The sequence below is a fragment of the Dendrobates tinctorius genome, unplaced genomic scaffold (genome assembly GCF_039654945.1).
Source record: "Dendrobates tinctorius isolate UK_male_01 unplaced genomic scaffold, ASM3965494v1 ptg000115l, whole genome shotgun sequence".
Taxonomy (NCBI): domain Eukaryota; kingdom Metazoa; phylum Chordata; class Amphibia; order Anura; family Dendrobatidae; genus Dendrobates; species Dendrobates tinctorius.
Window position 1 is genome coordinate 5,165,479 of NW_027361783.1, and position 24,295 is coordinate 5,189,773.

General features: G+C 45.3%; 1 protein-coding gene across 8 annotated transcripts in view; it reads right to left on the bottom strand.

Annotated features, from left to right (window-relative positions):
- The window catches only part of PHACTR1 (phosphatase and actin regulator 1), a 530,355-nt gene that overhangs the window by 68,576 nt on the left and 437,484 nt on the right, over positions 1 to 24,295 (bottom strand). For all 8 annotated transcript variants that reach the window (XM_073589964.1, XM_073589968.1, XM_073589963.1 and 5 more), the window contains one exon: positions 21,208 to 21,288. In XM_073589964.1, coding sequence (XP_073446065.1) covers positions 21,208 to 21,288 — 81 coding nt within the window. The remainder of the gene's footprint in view (positions 1 to 21,207; positions 21,289 to 24,295) is intronic.

Genomic DNA, 24,295 nt, shown 5'->3' on the forward strand with positions numbered 1-24,295 from the left:
GGCTAGTAGTATATGTGAAATACCACGGCCTAGTATAGTCATACCAAGGCCTACTGTAATAACTCGATTTTTAACAACTAGCATCTTGTTTCACCAAAAACAAACTGGTGAAACTAGAAAGAAACTTATTTTTTAGACAAGTTTCAACAGTTTGTTTTTCATGAAACCAGATTCTATTTTGTAAAACTAGAGTTATTACACTAGGCCTTGGAATGACTATACTAGGCCGTGGTATTTCAAATATGAGTATACTAGGCCTTGGGGCTAGTAGTATATGTGAAATACCACGGCCTAGTATAGTCATACCAAGGCCTACTGTAATAACTCGATTTTTAACAACTAGCATCTTGTTTCACCAAAAACAAACTGGTGAAACTAGAAAGAAACTTATTTTTTAGACAAGTTTCAACAGTTTGTTTTTCATGAAACCAGATTCTATTTTGTAAAACTAGAGTTATTACACTAGGCCTTTGAATGACTATACTAGTCCATGTTATTTCACATATGACTATACTAGCCCTTGGGTTGGTTTTTAACATGTATTTACCCATCAGTGTTTGTGAGTGGCGCAAACAACATTAATGAAACTTATTAATGGTGAACCACAAATGTAAATTTATTTTTTATCACAAAAAAAAAATTTAAAAATTATTTTTTACGGCGTTTGGGGGCAGATGGTTTCAATTTGGGGGTGTGCAGGGAATATGCAACACTTGCAGTTGAAGACGGTGTTTGAGGGGAAGGGGCAACAAAACTTGTGGGGGAAGGTAGTCCAGTTAAGGGAATTAAACTTGGAACACTTGTAGGAGAGGAAATCTGTTCAGTTACATTAGTTGTAATGGCATGTCGCCGTAGGCTTGTGTGCCTGGACCGACTTTGGCCCAATGCCCGCCTTGATTGATTTCGCCTTGAAGTAGGGGCAAATATGGAATGTAGGTCCCCCGTCTGCTGGTATGGCTGCTGCTGCTGAGGTGGCGGCTGCTGCTGCAGAGGTTGCGGCTGCTGCTGAGGTGGCGGCTGCTGCTGAGGTGGCGGCTGCTGCTGAGGTGGCAGCTGCTGCTGAGGTGGTTGCTGCTGCTGAGGTGGTTGCTGCTGCTGCTGAGGTGGCGGCTGCTGCTGAGGTGGTGGCGGCTGCTGCTGAGGTGGCGGCTGCTGCTGAGGTGGCTGCTGCTGCTGAGGTGGCGTCTGCTGAGTTGGCTGCTGCTGCTGAGGTGGCTGATGCTGCTCTTCTTGTTCAGTGCTCGTCCTTGCAGGAGGACTGGTGGCGGCAGTGATGGCCCAGGTTTGCAGAGTGGTGGTGGCAGGGCTACTACATGTTGTTGTAGCGGCAGGGCTGTTCCATGTTTGCCTAGTGGTGGCTGAGCTCCACGCATGCATGGGATTGGCGGTGGTGCTCCAGACAGGAGCAGCGCTTGCCATGGTGGTGTCGGTGAAGTGACCAGCTGCACTCAGACTTGTGGTGGTGTAACGGTGGGTGTCCAGCCTTTGAAGAGAGGTGTCCGTGCAGTGGTATGCAGCACAAGTCGGTAGTGAGGTGAAGCGAGTCAATGGTGGCACAGGTGGAAAGGACACCACTGCCTGCTGACCGTACCGATTATGCTGCATAGCCTGCAAGAAAGCATTGTTGCAGGCCTGCAGCACATTCAGCTGTTGATCAGGACTAAGGTGTTCCGCCATGCCCTTTTCAATCTTACTAAAAAAATGGTGTGCTGGTCTGTTGAGGTCGGCCTCCAGACGGTCAAGGCGCTGTTCTACAGAATTGAAGCGGTGTTCAAAGTGGTTAAAACCACGTTCCATCAGTGCAAAACCGCTTTCAACTCTGTCGGACAGTGACTTGAGGCTGGAATTAAATGTCTCGCTCAAATGCATAAACTCGGGCAAGACATTCCTGTCCAAGGCCCTCTGCCGCTGGCGGGTAGTGCCCGCATAACCAGTGGCAGAGACCTGGGACAGGGGAACACCTGATGGCCCAGCTTCCTGGTCACCAGCTGTGTGTGTGTGGGACCTGCAAGGTGCTTCCTGGCTGTCGGATGGCTGGGACGGGTCAGAGGACGTCCGACGAAGGACCGCTCCAGGGCCAGGTTGCAGGGTGCTGCTCCAGGTGCTGTGGAAGAAAGGAAAATCATTACTACCATGCCTTTACAAGAAGCATCAGCTGTGGATTAGAAAAACACAGATTAATAAAAATAAAAACCCAAAATGTATAATACTTACGATCTTGTGGCAAGGACCGGTCTTAGGAACTGCAACGCGTGATAGTGACGGTATCTAGTTCTGGTCCTTGACGCAGATCCACTGCGAACCTGGCCCTCAGCACGAACATCACTGTTGAAGCGGTCCTTGATCGAACGCCAACGTGTTCGGACTTTGTCCACTGTTGATAAAAAAAAACAGTGCCGTCAAGTACAACAGTCACTGCTTCACAATTTAGCAATACAATACTCAAAGCAGTCACTGTACACCCCGATGACACTGTTGGGTTTCCTGCTAGAATACACCTAGCACGAAACCCAACAGTGCCGTCAAGGACAACAGTCACTGCGGCACAATGTAGCAATACAATACTCAAAGCAGTCACTGTAGACCACGATGACACTGTTGGGTTTCCTGCTAGAATACGCCTAGCACGAAACCCAACAGTGCCGTCAAGGACAACAGTCACTGCGGCACAATGTAGCAATACAATACTCAAAGCAGTCACTGTAGACCACGATGACACTGTTGGGTTTCCTGCTAGAATACGCCTAGCACGAAACCCAACAGTGCCGTCAAGGACAACAGTCACTGCGGCACAATGTAGCAATACAATACTCAAAGCAGTCACTGTAGACCACGATGACACTGTTGGGTTTCCTACTAGAATACGCCTAGCACGAAACCCAACAGTGCCGTCAAGGACAACAGTCACTGCGGCACAATGTAGCAATACAATACTCAAAGCAGTCACTGTAGACCACGATGACACTGTTGGGTTTCCTGCTAGAATACGCCTAGCACGAAACCCAACAGTGCCGTCAAGGACAACAGTCACTGCGGCACAATGTAGCAATACAATACTCAAAGCAGTCACTGTAGACCACGATGACACTGTTGGGTTTCCTGCTAGAATACGCCTAGCACGAAACCCAACAGTGCCGTCAAGTACAACAGTCACTGCTTCACAATTTAGCAATACAATACTCAAAGCAGTCACTGTACACCCCGATGACACTGTTGGGTTTCCTGCTAGAATACACCTAGCACGAAACCCAACAGTGCCGTCAAGGACAACAGTCACTGCGGCACAATGTAGCAATACAATACTCAAAGCAGTCACTGTAGACCACGATGACACTGTTGGGTTTCCTGCTAGAATACGCCTAGCACGAAACCCAACAGTGCCGTCAAGGACAACAGTCACTGCGGCACAATGTAGCAATACAATACTCAAAGCAGTCACTGTAGACCACGATGACACTGTTGGGTTTCCTGCTAGAATACGCCTAGCACGAAACCCAACAGTGCCGTCAAGGACAACAGTCACTGCGGCACAATGTAGCAATACAATACTCAAAGCAGTCACTGTAGACCACGATGACACTGTTGGGTTTCCTACTAGAATACGCCTAGCACGAAACCCAACAGTGCCGTCAAGGACAACAGTCACTGCGGCACAATGTAGCAATACAATACTCAAAGCAGTCACTGTAGACCACGATGACACTGTTGGGTTTCCTGCTAGAATACGCCTAGCACGAAACCCAACAGTGCCGTCAAGGACAACAGTCACTGCGGCACAATACAGAGCAGGGAAATACTCACTAAACGCCTTTTTGGCGGATGCTGTGGCGCTGTCCCAGCCATCCATCAACGCTGCGGCCACCTCATTCCATAGCCGCCGTGTCACCACATTGTCCTTGTACAGCCGGTCACGGCTGTCCCACAACGGCGAACGCTCCTGGACCAGGCTGATGAGCTGCTCATTATCCAGGTAGACGTCTTCATCCCGTTGTGGAACCTAGACAAAACACATTCATTAGAATAATCAAATTTAAATTGACTAAAAAGTTACAAAAAAAGAAAAAAAAAAAAGAGTAAAAATAGAAGATAAAAAAAAAAAAAAAACATTACAAATCATTTGATACTTACATTACGTATCACCACCGGGACTTGGCTTCGCTGCTCCTGCTGTTCGCCCTCACTATTCCCGTCCGCAGATGATGATGACGATGTCTGAAAGTTGAAAAAAACGTAAGAGATTTGGAGAAGCAGCAGATATACTTACCAGATGCACGAAAATAATCACCTCACGGTCTGCTTGCGCCAATTCCTGCCGCGATGGGGAATACTCCGATTCTGAAGACATACTGCATGTAAAAATAATAAAAATCATTAGTACATACATAATTTAAAAGGACAGGCATATAATGTAATATACTCACATTCTTCGCTGATATAATGTGTTCTTGGTTGAATGTCTGCTCTTCAATCTGTCTAGTGTAGTAGTGGCAGAGTTTTGGCAGGCACCTCCTTTATATAGCCTTTTTTTTTTGGACTTTAGAAGATTCTAACTAGGATAAAAAGTGGACACCACCCAAAAAACGCTGCGCTAAAAAAGCGCATACCTGCGCATGCCAGTGCGCACGTATGCGCATCCATAGGCTATAATGGCCATTTTTAGCGCAAAACGTGCGCATACGTGCGCATGCGATTTTTTCAAGGGCCAAAAAATGCAACATGCAGCGTCTGGAAAATACCATCGCACACCCCAAAAAAACGCAGCGCATGAAAATCGCATACATGCGCTTACAAGTGCGCAGGTATGCGCACCCATGTTAAATATAGGGGAAAAATCGCATGCGCACGTATGCGTTTTTTTCCAGCGCTAAAAAACGCAAATGTGAAACCAGCCTAAGAAGGGTGCTGATGTGCTGAATTGGTCTACGGAGGCTGTTTCTTCCTTTCAGGAGCTGAAGCGAAGATTCACTTCTGCTCCGGTTGTGCGGCAACCTGATGTCTCACTCCCGTTTCAGGTAGAGGTGGACGCCTCTGAAATTGGTGCAGGAGCTGTTTTGTCCCAAAAAGATCCTGTGACATCTAAAATGAATCCCTTTCTTTTCCCGAAAGTTCTCTCCATCCGAACGTAACTATGATGTGGGGAATCGGGAACTGTTGGCCATGAAATGGGCATTTGAGGAGTGGAGACATTGGTTGGAGGGAGCTAAACACCAGGTCGTGGTCCTTACTGACCACAAGAATTTGATTTACCTGGAGTCGGCGAAACGCTTGAATCCTAGACAGGCTAGGTGGGCCTTGTTTTTCACACGTTTTGATTTTGTGGTCTCTTTTCTTCCTGGCACTAAGAATGTCAAGGCAGACGCCCTCTCTAGGAGTTTCTTTGCTGATTCTCCTGTTGTGACCAAGCCTGCTACCATCTTAGGCGAGTGGGTAGTTCTTTCTGCCATCTCGCCCGATTTGAGACGTGCTCTGGAAGAGTTTCAGGAGGACAAACCTGAGCGTTGTCCCAGTGGAAAGTTGTATGTTCCTGACCAGTGGAGGAAGATAGTGATGTCTGAAGTTCATTGCTCTGCATTGGCTGGTCATCCAGGTATTTTTGGTACTAGAGATCTGGTGAGTCGGTCTTTTTGGTGGCCCGCCTTGTCTCGTGATGTCAGGAATTTTGTGCAGTCCTGTGGGACTTGCTCCGGGTCTAAACCTTGTTCTCGCTCTAGTGGGTTGTTGATGCCTTTGCCGGTGCCCAAGAGGCCATGGACCCATATTTCAATGGATTTTATCTCTGATATGCCTGTCTCTCAGAGAATGACAGTTATTTGGGTGATTTGTGATAGATTCTCTAAGATGGTCCATCTTGTACCACTCCCTAAGTTGCCATCTTCCTCTGAGTTGGTGCCCTTGTTTTTGCAACAGGTAGTTCGCTTGCACGGGATTCCTGAGAACATTGTGTCTGACAGAGGAGTTCAGTTTGCGTCTAGATTTTGGAGGACTTTCTGTTCCAAGCTGGGAATTCAGTTGTCCTTCCCCTCTGCGTTTCACCCTCAGACCAATGGGCAGACGGAGAGAACAAACCAGACTTTGGAGTCGTATTTGAGATGTTTTATTTCGGCTGATCAGGATGATTGTGTTTCATTTTTGCCCTTGGCCGAATTTGCTTTAAATAATAGAGCTAGTTCAGCCACTTTGATGTCACCTTTTTTTTGTAACTTTGGGTTTCATCCTCGATTTTCTTCAGGGCAGGTGGAGCCTTCTGCCTGCCCAGGTGTTGACACTGTGGTGGAGAGAATGCACCAGATCTGGGACCAAGTGGTGGATAAGTTGTCTCTCTCCCAGGAAAAGGCCCAGCGGTTTTCCAACCGGCATAGGACCATTGGTCCCCAGTTTAAGGTGGGTGATATGGTTTGGTTGTCATCAAAAAATATCGCTATGAAGGTGGCTTCTCCTAAATTTAAGCCTAGATTTATTGGACCTTACAAGATTTTGGAGATTATTAATCCGGTCTCTTTTCGGTTGGCTCTTCCTGTCACGTTTAAGATTCATAATGTGTTCCATAAGTCCTTGTTGAAGAGGTTTGTTGAACCAGTAGTTTCTGGGGTGGCACCTCCTGACCCTGTATTGGTTGAAGGTAACATGGAGTATGAGGTAGAGAAGATACTGGATTCCCGTCTGGCTAGACGGAGACTCCAGTATTTGGTTAAGTGGAAGGGTTATGGTCAGGAGGATAATTCCTGGGTCTCTGCCTCTGATATTCATGCCGAAAGATTGGTGCATGCCTTTCATCGGGCTCACCCTGATCGCCCTGGAGGCATGGATGAGGATTCGGTGACCCCTCCTCAAGGGGGAGGTACTGTTGTGAGTTCATTTTTCCCTTCACCAGTGAGGTCTGATGAACTCCCTCTTCTGGCGAAGGAAGGTAGTGAGGCTGATTACCAATCCATCTACCTGGATGATGACTAGGTCACAGGAACTGATGACTGGATATAAGGCAGCCGACGTCCTGCTGTCTTGCCGGTGATTTTCCTGCTGGATTCTTGGAGACCAGTCTGATTTCTGCTTCTCAAAGCTAAGTTTTGCTCTGCCTTTTGTACACTTTAGTTCTGGTTTTGTTTGCCTTGTTTTTTGGAGTTCAGCCATCCCCGGCCGGGGGTGAGCTGAATTCCATTTTTGTCTCTGATCTGTTGATCTCTGGCTCTGTCTTCAGAATATACCTGAGTGCTGATATAGTCTTTTTGAAGCCTAGCGACTTCAGGGCCTGTTTTTCCTATCAGTCTGTTGGTTCATTTTTGGATAGGGTTTTTGCGGATTGCAGACAGCAGCTTTTCTATCCTGTCCTATTTAGTTAGCTTGGGCCCCATCATTTGCTCAACCTATCTTTCTATCTGTGTTAGTGTTTTTTCATCTTGCTTCACAGTCATTCTATGTTGGGGGCTGCCTTGTGCTTTGGGGTCTGCTCTGGGGCAGTTTAGATTTCCCCTTTCTGTCTTTAGGCTAATTTAGTTCTCCGGCTGTGATCGAGGGGTCTAGGGCACCGAAGGAACCCCCCACGGCTACTGCTAGTTTTTGTGGATAGGTTCAGGGGTCTGCAATCCGATAGCTTCCAACTTCTCTGGTTTTCTGGATTTAGCTATTATTTTTGTTTTTTCCTCCTTCGGTGACTCATCCATAACAGCTGGCTGTTTCATTTGGTATTTATGCACCTGTGTAGCTGCCATTTTACTTGGGTCCGCTGCACCTTGTATTAGTGCAGATGCATTTAGGCCTGTCTGGTTTGTATCTGAATTTTTTGGAGGATTTTTTCCTCTTTTTGAGGTTTTCATGTTAGAGTAGGACTGGCAAGTGTAAGGAACTTTGATGCAGTTTGCCAGCTTCCGTATTAAGGCATTAATATCAACCAATACCTTACATATATTGATATGTTTTGTGTGCACTTTTTATATTTCTTTCAGGGTACAGTTGGGCCCAAATGGTTCTGCAAACTTGTGGCCTCTGTTCACACTGGATGCATTCTAGTTGGCACTGGGCAGCCCCCCTATATGGTGTTACTAAGAGGTTGTGAATCAGAAGCCCTGCATTCCCTGTGTGAACACTGCCACATGCAGATTGTTTCTTCTGCACTGGTGTACCACACGGCCAATCCCTGATTGTAGGCTGGCTGTTTCATTTGGTATTTATGCACCTGTGCAGCTGCCATTTTACTTGGCTCTGCTGCACCCTGTATTAGTGCAGATGCATTTAGGCCTGTCTGGTTTGTATTTTTTAGGACTTGTCCTTCATGGATGATCTGAGCTGACTGACCTTCAAGATGACAAGTTAAGGCCCTAAACACAATAGACTAACGACAGCCAAACCCACCGATATTAGCGTGCTCAGCCAACAGTTTAATGCAACCTATTTTGGTCCAAGTGCCATATTTTTTGATTGCTTCACTCCCAAGGACCGCATAAAATTTGAAGGGGTATTGTGATGCAGGGTTTATATCGATGTTGCCATGATCTAATAAGTGAGGAGGGAGTGTCTATATCCATTTTAGACAAAGAGAGTCCTTAGCTCTCATATTTAGCTTTTCAGACGAAAGCAATCAAGAAGAATACACAATGAACGCAGATATCCCTATAGTTTATGAGAGTTACTGAGCACAGGAGTCAGAGTTGGTTGCGAGCTACATGGAGAGGCATCACAAGCTGCATATGGCATATGCTACCATGTACAAGGATATAATGGAGAATGTAATGCTGCCACATGGTAAAACCAAAGTAGGCAGGGGCTGGACATTCCAGCAAGACAATGATCCTAAACACACATCCAATTTTGTAAAAAATTAGTTTGCTAAGAAATATGTTTGCCTGTTGCAATGGCCAAGCCAATCGCTTGATTTAAACCCTATAGAGTATCTTTGGGAAGAGTTAGGGTGACGATTTGTAGCCTGTACCCATAGCAATAAAGATTAATTGTTTGCAGATTTATAAAAGGAAATGGATCAAGATCCCTCAGGAAGCCTTGAATACCCTAGAGGCTTCAATGTCCTATCGGTACGGTGCAGTAATTAAAGCAAGAGGTTATGCTACAAAAAGCAAGTTATGGCGTTGTAAACAATGAATTACTTTTTTACTTTTGGCAGTCAGTTTTATTTAATTAAATCATATTATCTATATTCTAAAGCATTTTGGTTAAAATTAAGGTCTTGCATGAGACAACTTCATGAATTTTCAATTCATCACCATGAAAATGGCATCACAACAACCAGACAGAAATAATCACACTTTAAAAAAAAAAGCTAAACGTTTGGTTGCTACTGTAAGTCGCCACCAGAGAAGTCTTTAAGCAACTCTCTGATGAAGAATACAAAAGTGCTCAACAGAGTGAGGGCTCCTGTGTTTGGGAGAGTCAGGGGAGATAGCTGCCGGACAGCTGAACGATTAGCCCGAAACCACCATTCGGCTGACAGCTATCTAAAGTGTATGGAGGGATTTTAAGGTGAATCAGTGAAGATCTCTTCCTTCATCTCTACCATTTGTGGACTTCCATTGTGCACATCTGTTTTGCAATTGCCTACACCGGGAATAGATAAAAAGGCTCTGCTAGTCAAGAGAAAATGTCCATTCTGCCTTCTGTAAGATTTCTGATGCTAAACGTCTGACAACACTGAAGTAAATGTTCTTTCAAATCAATGATTGCTAGGGTTACAACTTTGTTTCAGATTTTCAGCATCGGTGAGCAAAATTATTATTCGTATTGATGGTGGTCCAAAAATGTCATCAATAGCATTTGCTCACATTTACATACAACATTTGAAGATGGACCATGGTCAATGAAAACTCAGTTATCTCAATTATCCTTTAAGAATGACAGCCTTTCAGAAAATGTGGGATTGTTGGCCAAGACTTCCAGTTGTTTAATGTTTTTGAATTCCTCTAGATGAACCCAAATGACCTGTCACTTCCTTGTCCTTTTTCTCACTCCTGTGTTCTGTTTTTCTCCCACTTTGCTATGTTTTTTTGCATTCCTTGTCCAGTATTCATGCTACAATCCATGAATCACTAATCTATATATATAAAGCTGAGTGTATGTGTGTGTATGTGTGTGTGTGTATCGATGATGATGTCATAATGGTTGCCATGGCAATGATGGGTATATGGGCTCAGGACTATGGGAAGGATATGTATAATGGGAATATGGGCATGAGACTATGGGATGGAGGATATGTATGATGGGAATATGGGCACGGGACTATGGGACTATAGGATGGAGGATATGTATGATGGGTATATGGGCACTGGACTATGGGATGGAGGATATGTATGATGGGAATATGGGCACCGCACCGGACTATGGGATGGAGGATATGTATGATGGATATATGGGCACTGGACTATGGGATGGAGGATATGTATGATGGGTATATGGGCACTGGACTATGGGATGGGGGATATGTATGATGGGTATATGGGCACTGGACTATGGGATGGAGGATATGTATGCTGGGTATATGGGCACTGGACTATGGGATGGCGGATATGTATGATGGGTATATGGGCACTGGACTATGGGATGGGGGATATGTATGATGGGAATATGGGCACCGGACTATGGGATGGAGGATATGTATGATGGGTATATGACATGGGGCTATGGGATGGCAGATATGTGCATGGGACTATGGGATGGAGGATATGTATGATGGGCATATGGGCACTGGAATATGGGATGGAGGATATGTATGATGGGTATATGGTCACTGGACTATGGGATGGGGGATATGTATGATGGGTATATGGGCACTGGACTATGGGATGGAGGATATGTATGATGGGTATATGGGCACTGGACTATGGGATGGGGGATATGTATGATGGGAATATGGGCATCGGACCATGGGATGGAGGATATGTATGATGGGTATATGGACACAGGGGCTATGGGATGGCGGATATGTATGATGGGTATATGGGCACGGGACTATGGGATGGAGGATATGTATGATGGGTATATGGGCACTGGACTATGGAATGGAGGATAATAATCATTATAATTTGTTATAACTAACCATAGTTAGTTACTATGCCCAGGCAACGCCGGGCTCTTCAGCTAGTAATATATAAAGGCGCTTGTATTTAGATATACTGTAACACTTTTAAAGCGTAGACATAAACAGCAGTTTACCAAAGTCACTAACTCATCTCTTCTAAAACTTATTACATGAACAGATGAATATTGATATATGGAAAGTATTGAAGGATTACTTTACATTGAGGCAGTTCTTTTACAGAGGTAGCAGAGTGCTGCAGGAAATAAAGATGAACGCAGAGAGAGAAAAACCTGAAGCAAGAGTTGCTTGTATGGGTAGCATTAAGAATCCCCGAGACTAAGGCTACTTTCACACATCAGGTTTTCGGCGTCAGGCGCGATCCGGCGTCGTGCCGGAACGCCGGATCCGGCAACTGTTTCGTAAAACCGGATGTGACGGATCCGGTTTTCTGCCGGATCCGTCTTTTTCTTGACAGACAAAACCGGATCCGTCTCATCCGGTTCATCCGTTTTTCTATCCGTTTTTCGACGGATTACGCCGGATCCGGTTTTTAAAATTGACCCTTGTGGCCTTCCGAACGGGATTGGCTACTGGAAAACTATATATAGCATGTTCCTACAGCCCTTCTTTGACAGGTTGTAGAGGAGAAAGTGCAGGTTGGAGAGAAGAGCAAGTTACTGGCGAAGATGGATGTTGTCATTGGAAATATTTTGAAGAATTTGGCGGATTTTACAGCGGAGGCAAATCATTTGAGGGTGATTGTTCTGGAGAAGGAGAGAGCGAGACAGCAGCGCATCAGGCATCGTAGACGACGTTTGTGGATCCACCCCATCACAGCCAAGAGAATGACGCGTGGGGTCTATTCTACACTATGCATGGACCTTCGACGAAACCCGGATAAATTTGTTGGATATGTTAGGATGAAAATGGAGAATTTTGATTACTTGGTGGAGCGCATTGCACACCTCATAAGAAAAGCGGACACCTATTGCCGCTTCTCTGTTTCACCCACAGAGCGTCTGATGGTGACTTTAAGGTAAGCCACATTTATTGGATATGCTCGCATCAGAGCACACTTTCACTGCAATCTTGTTGGTGGTAGTTTGTATCTCCAAGTGTTATAGCTCAGTTTAGGTATGTAATGCTGTGATTTAAAACTAATTTATTGTTTTTTAATTCCCCACAGATTTCTTGCAACTGGAGAATCCCTTTCGTCACTGCATTTCCAGTACAGACTCGGGATTTCCACCATATCTGGAATTGTGAAGTACACATGCCGTGCACTGTGGGACTCCTTAGCTGAAGAGTTTTTACCAGAGCCCAGAACAGAGAGGTGGATTGAAATTGCTGACAAGTTTCAACAGATATGTCAGTTTCCAAACTGCTTGGGCGCTGTGGACGGGAAACATATCCGCATTGTAAAGCCAGCTGGATCGGGATCGGAATATTTCAATTACAAGAAATATTTTTCAATTGTCCTCATGGCCATCGCTGACGCGGAATACAAATTTATTGCGGTTGATATTGGGGCCTATGGCCGCTCCAATGACTCTCAAGTTTTCAAACTGTCTGCCATGGGGCGTAAACTGTATGGAAACACCTTACAGTTCCCACCACCTAGACCGCTGCCGCAAACATCTGGTCCACCTATGCCATTTGTCTGTGTAGGGGATGAAGCCTTCCAGCTGTCAGAACACCTTTTGAAACCATACTCTAGCAGAGGATTGACAAGACCAAAACGCATTTTTAATTACCGCCTCACAAGAGCAAGAAGAATGGTTGAATGTACCTTTGGTATTCTGACAGCCAAATGGCGGGTCCTATTGACTGCGATCAACCTCAAGACAGAAACTGTGGATGAGGTGATCAAAGCGTGCGTGGTACTCCACAATTTTGTTATCTGCAAGGAACCCATTTCCATTGAGGACACCTCTGAAGAAACCACCTTGCAAGATTACCATGACATTACCACTAGAAGTTCTGTGACGGTTTCAGTAATGAGGGACAATTTTGCACTATACTTTATGTCACCTCAAGGCAGAGTACACTGGCAGGATGACAGAGTGTGAAAGATTTGTGCCCAACCAAACTTGTGTACCTTCTGTACCAACAGTATATACCTTTGCCAACCAAAGTTGGCTATCTTGTCATGGTCTCTATTTTTAGCTTTAGGCCACAGGTGTGTACCTGGTTGTGTTTTATGCAAAGTATTTCACCTTTTAACAAAAGTTGTGTACATTGTTAGGAAAACACCAACAATAAACACAACTTTTTAGGTGAAATACTTTGCTTCAAACACAACCAGGAACACAGCTGTGGCAAAAAGCTAAAATTTACCCACAGTTATATACCTAGTTTTGAATACCATTTCACCTTTTAAATACCCTGTATTTAACCTCTTTCGCCGCAGAAAGAAATGACAGACAACCAGTGTAAAATAATTTAACTTTTATTGAAAAATGTTTTTTTTAGTAAACTTTTTTAAAATTTTAATAAACTTGTTTAATAAAACTTTGAAACTATAAAACTGAAACCATAAAACTGGTCATTTTTATTTAAATACACACATTATAAATCTGTGTAGTGTGTGGTGGAAATACTGCTGTAGGGGCTGCGGGACACTTCGACACTGGGAGTGTGGAGAGAGGACTGGGATCGTGGTGGGGAAGGAACAGTTAGAGGTGAAGGTGTGGAAAAAACTACAGAATGGGTGGACATGTGGGAAGCAGAAGAGGTGGTGGGTGGTGGAGTGGAGGGTTGGGCAGGGACTGTAGGAGCAGATGATGTTGATGGCAAGTTGTATGGGGAAGGAGTTTGGTACGGGGCAGGTTGCTGGAAGTGGGGAGATGTCTGGTACGGGGCAGGTTGCTGGAAGTGGGGAGATGTCTGGTACGGGGCAGGTTGCTGGAAGTGGGGAGATGTCTGGTACTGGGGAGGTTGCTGGTACTGGGGAGTTTGCAGGTACTGGGGAGGTTGCTGGTACTGGGGAGGTTGCTGGTACTGGGGAGGTTGCTGGTACTGGGGAGGTTGCTGGTGCTGGGGAGGTGGATGGTGCTGGGGAGGTGGATGGTGCTGGGGAGGTGGATGGTGCTGGGGAGGTGGATGGTATGTAATAGGAGGGGGAGGATGGAAAGTGGCTGGAGGGGGTGTAGATGTAATAGGAGGGGGAGGATGGAAAGTGGCTGGAGGGGGTGCAGGTGGAGGAACTACTGTGGTGGGAGGAGGAGGTTGGGAGGTAACTTGCTGGAGAGCAGCGTGGCATGAATGCATTACATGCATCTGCTGGGCAGGAGAGAGCGTTTCCATGCGCTCCACAACAGACCTGAAAAAGGTGTGGTTTGGCGAAGATCTTGCTTCTGAATGCATGGTTTGCAGAAGTGTCTTCACCTCCAGAATGCTGGAGTTGATCAGCTGATAGCCTGCGGAGATTTGCTCTGACAAGACTTTTAGACAGTTCTGGAAAGATGCATTCAGATGCAAGAACTCTGGAGCATAAGTCTTTTCCTGACCCCTCTGCCGCTGCCGCCCAGTACCCGCAGGTGTACTAGAGGTGGCAGGGGCAGAAGGGTGGGGTAAAGGGAAAGCGATCTCCTCACCAGCAGCTTCATGTAATGTAGGCAGCCACGATGCTCCTGTGCTGGTGGATGGGACAGATGGGTCGAATGTGTGGGAAGGCTGGGAAGGTGCAGATGTACCGGGGCGGTCGAAGTGTCCCTCGGTGCCGGTCTCCTCAGGGATCGCCTCAGAAGGGTCCAATCGTGCAGGCTCCCGAGTGCTGCTCACCGTGCTGTGGAATAAAGAGAAAAAAAAACAATTAAAATACTGACATGGTATGGCCCTGGCTGAAAAAAAAATTTACATCTAACATTTGTTTTCACATGTGGTGTGTAATATTTACCTTCTGGTGACCATTGTTTCCCGGAGGAACGACAGGGCTTCTGCGTACTTGTACTTGCTCCTGCGTCCTCCAGATCCACTCGGGGCCCGCATCTCTTTATTGAACTCCTTCTTGAAACGATCCCTCACAGACCGCCACAGATTCACAATTCTGTTCCCTGAAACGAGAAAGGAGTGGTTAGTATACAACATCAGTGTTTCCCAAACTCCAGTCCTCATGGTCCCCAGGGGTCATGTTTTCAGGATTTCCATAGTAAATAGAAATCCTGAACACATGATCCGTGGGGACCACGAGGACTGGAGTTCGGGAAACACTGGTTTACATCAAGCAACCGGTACTGTATATACTTACGCTCTGTAATCTGGGCCCGAACATCGAGGTCCTCCCAGCGGCCCACAAGGAGCGAACAGATTTCCTCCCAGAGTCGTCGGGTAACGATAAGGTTAGCGTGGCGGCGGTCAGCCATATTCCAGAGCGGCTCCCTTTCTCGGACGAGATCGATGAGGTGGTCCACATCGAGTCCTCCATCCTCACCGTCAGAGTCGGGAGCACGCTGTGAAGGCTGTTAAAGAAAAAGACAAAAATAACGCCTCCACATAAGAAATGAAATAAAAAGTGCAAAAAAACAAAGCAAAAATATTTATACTTACACGCTGGTGACCTCCGCGTTGCTGTCGCCGACGACCCTGGGAGGCACTGCGAGGACCTCTTGGCCGAGCACCAGATTGGGAAGACTAGAGAAGAAAACAAAAAATGTTATGTCTTTGGATGTAGACATTTGTTTGCTGTGTGTGGTCTGCAGAACATTGTTTTCTATGTGTTGTGTGTAGTGTGATGTTGTGTTTCTGCGTTTGATGCAAAAAACTTACCAATTGTGAGCCCACTCCAGGTGTCTGTCCACCCCTTCCTTCTTCTTCTGGGAGCTCCTCTTCATCTTGTGAATCCTGTTTTGAAATAAAAGGCAATGAATAGACATATATTACAGAGAAGATGGATTTTGGAAATAAAAACTTACCGTCAAACGCTGACGATGCGAGGGAGGGCTCCCAGAAGATGATGTGCTGTCTTCCTGGTGGCCACACTCCATGCCTGTGGGTGGTGTTCCAGCTGCTGCCATTGCTGCTGCTGCTGCTGCATCTATTGGGCGGCTGTTGAATAAAGAGAAACAAAGGGCCAATGAATATCTTGATATTCAATAGCCCTAGTTTGGAGGAATGGGGGATTTGATAATTACCGTCTCTCATCTGCTGCTGGCCTCCCCTCCTCAGCATGTTGCATTTGCTGCTCCATTTGGGGTGGTTGTGGTGCTGATGGTGCTGCAGTGGTCTCCTGCCTTCTCCTGCTTCGCTTGGTTGCTTTCTTGGGTGGCATGTTGGGTGTGGCTGTGGGTCCCACTGTCTTGCTTTTATATATGTCTTGTGGGCAGAGCTACTGAGCATGCTCAGAACAAAAAACCGGATCCGGCTTTCGCCGGATCCGGCGCATTGCGGCGCTCATAGGCTTTCATTGTGTGAAAAAGCCGGACGCGCCGGATCCGGCGTGTCCGGCTTTTTCGCCGGAGACAAAAAACGTTACAGTAGCCGTTTTTTCCAGACGCCGGATCGCGACACATTGCCGGATCCGGCGAAAACCGGATGAAACGCATGGCCATCCAGCGTGATCCGGCGCAAATGCAAGTCAATGGGGGGGAAACCGGATCCAGCATTGCATTTCGCCGGATCCGGTTTCTGTCAAAAGCGCCGGATCGCGCCTGACGGCGAAAACCTGATGTGTGAAAGAGGCCTTAGACGTCATATTGATTCCTAAGCTCAGATGAAAGAAATCCCAGTGCATTACTGAAATTTATAATAGTCCATATCCTACCGGCATTATAGACATCACAGGTTTTTTCAAGGTTCAAAGCACACCAATACATAGATGACATAAGCAGCAAAATATATATACAGTCATGGCCAAAAGTATTGACACCCCTGCAATTGTGTCAGATAATATTCAGTTTCTTCCTGAAAATGATTGCAAACACAAATTCTTTGGTATTATTATCTTCATTTAATTTGTCTTAAATGAAAAAACACAAAAGAGAATGAAGCAAGAAGCAAAACATTGATCATTTCACACAAAACTTCAAAAATGGGCCGGACAAAAGTATTGGCACCCTCAGCCTAATACTTGGTTGCACAACCTTTAGCCAAAATAACTGCGACCAACTGCTTCCGGTAACCATCAATGAGTTTCTTACAATGCTCTGCTGGAATTTTAGACCATTCTTCTTTGGCAAACTACTCCAGGTCCCTGATATTTGAAGGGTGCCTTCTCCAAACTGCCATTTTTAGATCTCTCCACAGGTGTTCTATGGGATTCAGGTCTGGACTCAATGCTGGCCACCTTAGAAGTCTCCAGTGCTTTCTCTCAAACCATTTTCTAGTGCTTTTTGAAGTGTGTTTTGGGTTATTGTCCTGCTGGAAGACCCATGACCTCTGAGGTAGACCCAGCTTTCTCACACTGGGCCCTATATTATGCTGCAAAATTTGTTGGTAGTCTTCTGACTTCATAATGCCAAGCACACGGTCAAGCAGTCCAGTGCCAGAGGCAGCAAAGCAACCCCAAAACATCAGGGAACCTCCGCCATGTTTGACTGTAGGGACCGTGTACTTTTCTTTGAATGCCTCTTTTTTCTCCTGTAAACTCTATGTTGATGCTTTTGCCCTAAAAGCTCTACTTTTGTCTCATCTGACCAGAGAACATTCTTCCAAAATGTTTTAGGCTTTTTCAGGTAAGTTCTGGCAAACTCCAGCCTGGCTTTTTTATGTCTCGTTGTAAGAAGTGGAGTCTTCCTGGGTCTCCTACCATACAGTCCCTTTTCATTCAGATGCCGACGGATAGTACGGGTTGACACCGTTGTACCATTGGACTGCAGGGCAGCTTGAACTTGTTTGGATGTTAGTGGAGGTTCTTTATCCAACATCCGCACAATCTTGCATTGAAATCTCTTGTCAATTTTTCTTTTCCGGCCACATCTAGAGAGGTTAGCCACAGTGCCATGGGCTTTAAACTTCTTGATGACACTGCGCACGGTAGACACAGGAACATTCAGGTCTTTGGAGATGGACTTGTAGCCTTGATATTGCTCATGCTTCCTCACAATTTGGTTTCTCAAGTCCTCAGACAGTTCTTTGGTCTTCTTTCTTTTCTCCATGCTCAATGTGGTACACACAAGGACACAGGACAGAGGTTGAGTCAACTTTAATCCATGTCAACTGGCTGCAAGTGTGATTTAGTTATTGCCAACACCTGTTAGGTGCCACAGGTAAGTTATAGGTGCTGTTAATTACACAAATTAGAGAAGCATCACATGATTTTTCGAACAGTGCCAATACTTTTGTCCACCCTCTTTGTTATGTTTGGTGTGGAATTATATCCAATTTGGCTTTAGGACAATTCTTTTTGTGTTTTTTCATTTAAGACAAAGTAAATGAAGATAATAATACAAAAGAATTTGTGTTTGCAATCATTTTCAGGAAGAAACTGAGTATTATCTGACAGAATTGCAGGGGTGTCAATACTTTTGGCCATGACTGTACCTGGAGAAAATTATAAAAACTCCAGAGAGCTGATGCACCATTAAGAATGTTCTGTACTATGCACAGTGCCATAGCATGAGTACAAGGAAAAACAAGCAATGCACCGGCAAACCCAGTAATAATACCCCTGAAGTGCCCCCATAAAGTAAATAACGGTCCCTGAGAGCCCCCTTTGGAAAGTAGAAATGCCCTTAGTACCGTTTTAAGAGTACTGATACCTCCGGAGTAGCCCCTCCAAAAGTGACAATGCCAACCTCTATGAAAAACAACAAAGTTTATACTGCTCTAATCTGAGCAACTGAGTTCTTTTCACCCCTGCACACAGAGCAGGCTGGCACAGGAGGCACAATGCTGTGATGTCATTGCAATGCCCGAGCTGGGACACTGACATCTTGTAGGCAATAGGCCAATGGCAGTCTGTGGCCTACAGGACAGCGAGTGATGGGGCCAAAGATTCTGTCAAGTTGATGCTGATACTATTCAAAGTGGTGCTCATACTGATTTAAGGGAATCTGTCACCCCTTTTTTGAGATATCATATAATGACATCATTCAATTGTGTGTCACATAAGGATTCTCTTAGTACTTTTGCTTCCCCCTGACCCCGCACCTTTCATGCATAAATACCTTTTTTATATCGGTTCAGATCTATGCATTTCTTCTTGCGTACAGCAAAACAGGGAGGAGGGAGCAGTTGAATAAGCCCCGCCCATCGGACCGGACCGTGGCAGTTTACATACATCTGAACTTATATAAAAAAGGTATTTATGCATGAAAGGTGCGGGGTCAGGGGGAAGCAAAAGTACTAAGAGAATCCTTATGTGACACACAATTGAATGATATCATTATATGATATCTCAAAAAAAGGGGTGACAGATTCCCTTTAAAGTGGCACCAAGCCAGATCTTCGGAGCTAGTAGCATCACTACTATTTTCTTTTTAAATGAAGAATGTTGTGCCCAGGGCAAATGGGCAGTTGCCCGCCACATGCTATTCCACTGAGTGTACACTATGGATAATACGTGCACATGGGGCCAAAAGAATAGGTGACAGCTTCCGATTGTTGGAGATCCAACCACAGGAGCCCTCAATGATCCTGAGGACAAGCCTCTTAAATGCCATGACAGAAAGAAGGGATAGCCGCATATGTGCACAACCGCTCCATTAACTGTCTAATGGAGACAGATGAGTAAAGTACTCTTTTATTGCAACAGCTTTCACACATGGAAACTGTAGTGTATTGATGCCAGTTGTTCTTTTCCAGTAAAGCACTAATATGTACACCTAGATTTTTTTTCAAATCTCAAAAAAGTATAAGATTATTACTCAATAAAGACGGCATGCCACTTTGTAAAAAAAAAAATCAAATACTCCGAGCTCCTCTGATTCTGCCATTCTTTTCAGTTTTGTGCTGCGTCACTCCATTACAGAGATATTCACATTTATTGCTTTTACAGAGCAGTGTGTGAAATTTCTACTTGGAGACCAACTGGGCATTTCTTTTGAGTTTTCTCTGGGAAGGTGGTGTGCTTTCACTCTTCCCTCCCAGGTGCTGATAATCACAGCTCGGCAGCATCTCATACTGCTAGGTAAGCAGCCGAGTTGTCAGCATCTGGGATGGAGAGGTGAAAGCAAACGCCCCAGAGTAGACTCTTAAGAAACACACGGTTGAACTACAAAGAAGAGATTTCACATACTGCGCTACAAAAGCAGAAAAAGTGAATATCTTTGTAATGGAGTGACTCAGTGCAAAACAGAAAAAAGCGTCAGAATCAGGTGAGCTCAGGGATTTTTACAAGATATTTACATTTGTGCTTAAGTTAAAGGTCTTCTTTAAGAAACCACAGTATATTATATACAGTGGGTCTAAGTTACTAATGATTGAAAATTCTGCAATGCCTTTAAAAGGAGTATTACCTAGAGCATTGGGATCCTCCCATTGGTGAAGCACCGCTCCTTTAAGGCCCTGCTCTAGGGATAAAGCTGGCCATACACTTTGGGTAGCATTTGGCTGAGCAAAAAAATGTGTCATGTTTAAATTCATCATTCTGATTGTTCTTTTTGCTGCTGTTGGGGAAAAGTCAGGATTGTCTCATAGGCAATAAATAGTTGTTGTGTTCAGTCAAAGTGAATCTTATGTATATGGCTATGTGTACATATCTGATTTATGGATCAAATTGTCCATTTACTTGAGGATAAGAAAAGCAAGTAAATGGTATATGGGCTTTACAATGAATACAAGTTATGACCTATCCACAGTATAGGTAACACCTTCCTCATTGTAAGGACCCTCAACTATCCCGCGTACGCTCCAGAGTTTCCTGATTGAATAGAGCGGTGGTTCCATATACACACCATCACTCCATTCACTGACTATTGTACTGACTGAGATAGCCAAGTACTGTATTTTATGGCCACCAGCAGACCAATACACAAAACATGGGAGTGCTGGTGTGCATGGGAATTACAGCTCTACTCAAACGTAGCTCATAAGAGCTCTATTCTTGTAATCGGCAACTTATGACGTATTCTTTGGCTAGGTGATAACCTGCGTTAATTTACAACACCTTTAATTCAGCAAGAAAATAATGCAGAATCATAAAACACAATAATTATCTCTAAAGCAAAGTCAAAATGAGTATTTATTCATGCAGCAAATCGGGCAGCTTATTCTCCACTGTGTTTAGACACACCGGTAATACAGTTTACCTTTATCATAGATCTCCTTTAAGACGCCTCTTTTAATGAGTTCTTCACGGCTCTGTCTCATTGAGATTTTCCGCTCTAATGCTATGAAAAAAAAGCATAATGAAAAAATTACAAATCATGCATCCACAGATTTATTCAATACACCAAAGCAAACAAAATGTATACCGCCATTTGACTGTGAAATCCCACTAATAGAGTAAATTACAGAAAAAGCAAAAAGGTGATCAAGCTTATTGGCCATTTTTATAAGGGCTTTAAAATCAGGTCAGTGAATTCAGACTGGATTGTAAATACAGATTCTCAGACTGGCTGGTGTTACATCTTCATTGAATCCCTTGGTTTCTGGCTTCCTGATGATTGACAGGCCGGACCAGCGGCATCAGAGCACTCCAGGTCCGATTGTGTTTTCCCCAATGCTGTAAGCAGGGGCAGCTTTGCATCAGCAGCATGGGAGGACATGAGGGCACTGAAGCTGGCCTGGTCCAATGCTTACAAGCTCTACTGGAAAGTGACCAGTCTCTCCCTGCCTAAGAGACCGGCAACTGCTGAGAGACTGCAGAGTTGGTCGGTAACCTAGACAACGAGTAGTAAACAATAAAATGTAAAAATTCCTTCATTCCTAAATTAATCCAACTTGAAAATTTCCTGATCATGCGTTGTAATGGATGCGCTCACTTGCTCAGAATCCATCCCCAACAAGCTAGATCAGATATCAGCTACATAGAGCACCTTCAGCTCTGGCGGGCTCAGCATAAATCTTGGATAAATGTATCACATGGCAATCCATTATATATATATATATATATATATATATATATATATATATATATAAAGCTGAGTGTATAGTCCCGCCCACTCCGCATAGCCACATTCACTATAATATCCCACATCATCCTGTCAGCCAGAGCTACCGGACTACTGCCCCTAGTATCCCACATCGTCCCGCCAGCCAGAGCCACCGGACTACTAATATCCCACATCATCCCGTCAGCCAGAGCTACCGGACTACTATCCCTAATATCCCACATTGTCCAGTCAGCCAGAGCCACCGGACTACTAATATCCCACATCATCCCATCAGCCAGAGCTACCGGACTACTACCCCTAATATCCCACAACATCCCATCAGCCAGAGCTACCGGACTACTACCCCTAATATCCCACATCATCCCATCAGCCAGAGCCACCGGACTACTACCCCTAATATCCCACATCATACCGACAGCCAGAGCCACCGGACTACTACCCCTAATATCACACATCATCCCGTCAGCCTGGGGTAAGAGCCAGAGCATTCAGTGGAACGGTCCTAACTTCCATACCGGGGATCCCTTTAAGAGAGGCCTGGCATCAGAACCAGAGTGCTGAGTGGAATTGCCCTAACTTCCATACCAATGATCCCTTTAAGAGAGACTAGGGTCAGAATCAGAGCGCTGAGGGATTTATCCTAACTTCCATACCGGGGATCCCTTTAAGAGGGGCCTGGGATCAGAACCAGAGCGCTTAGTGGAACTGCCCTAACTTCCACACCAATGATCCCTTTAAGAGACCCTGGGGTCAGAACTACAGCGCTGAGTGGAACGGTCCTAACTTCCATACCGGGGATCCCTTTAAGAGAGGCCTGGGGTCAGAACCACAGCGCTGAGTGATTTGCCCTGACTTCCATACCAATGATCCCTTTAAGAGAGGCCTGGGGTCAGAACCACAGTGCTGAGGGATTTGCCCTAACGTCCATACAGTAGATCCCTTTAAGAGAGCCTGGGGTCAGTACCAGAGCATTTGAAGGCAATTGCCCTGACTTCCATACCGGGGATCCCCCTTAAGAGAGGCCTGGGGTCAGAACCAGAGTGCTGAGTGGATTTGCCCTGACTTCCATGCCAATGATCCCTTTTATAGAAGCCTGGGGTGAGAATCAGAGCGCTGAGGGATTTACCCTAACTGCCATACCGGAGATCCCTTTAAGAAAGCCTGGGATCAGAACCAGAGCACTGAGTGGATTTGCCCTGACTTGCATACCAATGATCCCTTTAATAGAACCCTGGGGTCAGAATCAGAGCGCTGAGGGATTTGCCCTAACTTCCGTACAGGAGATTCCTTTAAGAGAGCCTGGGGTCAGTACCAGAGCATTTGAAGGCAATTGCCCTGACTTCCATACTGGGGATCCCTTTAAGAGAGGACTGGGGTCAGTACCAAAGTGCAGATTGGATTTGCCCTAACTTCCATACCGGGGATCCCTTTAAGAGAGCCTGGGGTCACTACCAGAGCATTTGAAGGCAATTGTCCTGACTTCCATACCGATGATCCCTTTAAGAGAGGCATGGGGTCAGAACCAAAGCACTGGATGGATTTGCCCTGCCTTCCATACCGGAAATCCCTTTAAGAAAGGCCTGGGGTCAGTACCAAAACGCTGAGTTAATTTGCCCTCACTTGCATACCAATGATCCACGGGAGGGGGGATTCATTTCTGTCATGTGCTCTGTACTCCTGTCTGTGGGGGCAGGCAGTTTCTGGGAGCTTATGTTCCTGGGTATGCTAGATTTCTCCCACCATGTCAGTGTCTGCTGAGGTGTTGTCAAGTGGGAAAACTTGCTCATAGCAACCAATCACAGCTCAGCTTCTTTTAACCAGCTCTGGTGAAATGAGAGATGCTTAGTGATTGGTTGCAAGGAAAACTGTTGCTCATAGCAACCAATCACAGCTCAGCTTCTTTTGAACAGCTCTGGTGAAATGAAAGATGCTTTGTGATAGGTTGGTGATACACACACACACACACACACACACATACATACATACATTCAGTTTTATATATAGAGATATCTAAATGAATCGGCACATAATTTTGGCTTTTTAGATTTGGAATGGGAATGGGCAGTATGCTACATTAGACTGTGTTAGGAAATCTATCCGGGGTATTTTTACAAAAAGGGCTTTAAGGCAGGTAATGCCCCCAACAGAGGTAGTAATAAAATGACTCATTACATTTGTTTTGAGAACCTGTCCCGTTCCCTCGGTATATTTCACTGGACTCCACTAAACCTCCACGTTGGTGTCACTATTTTCAGCAACACTCTCTTATGTAAAAATCCAT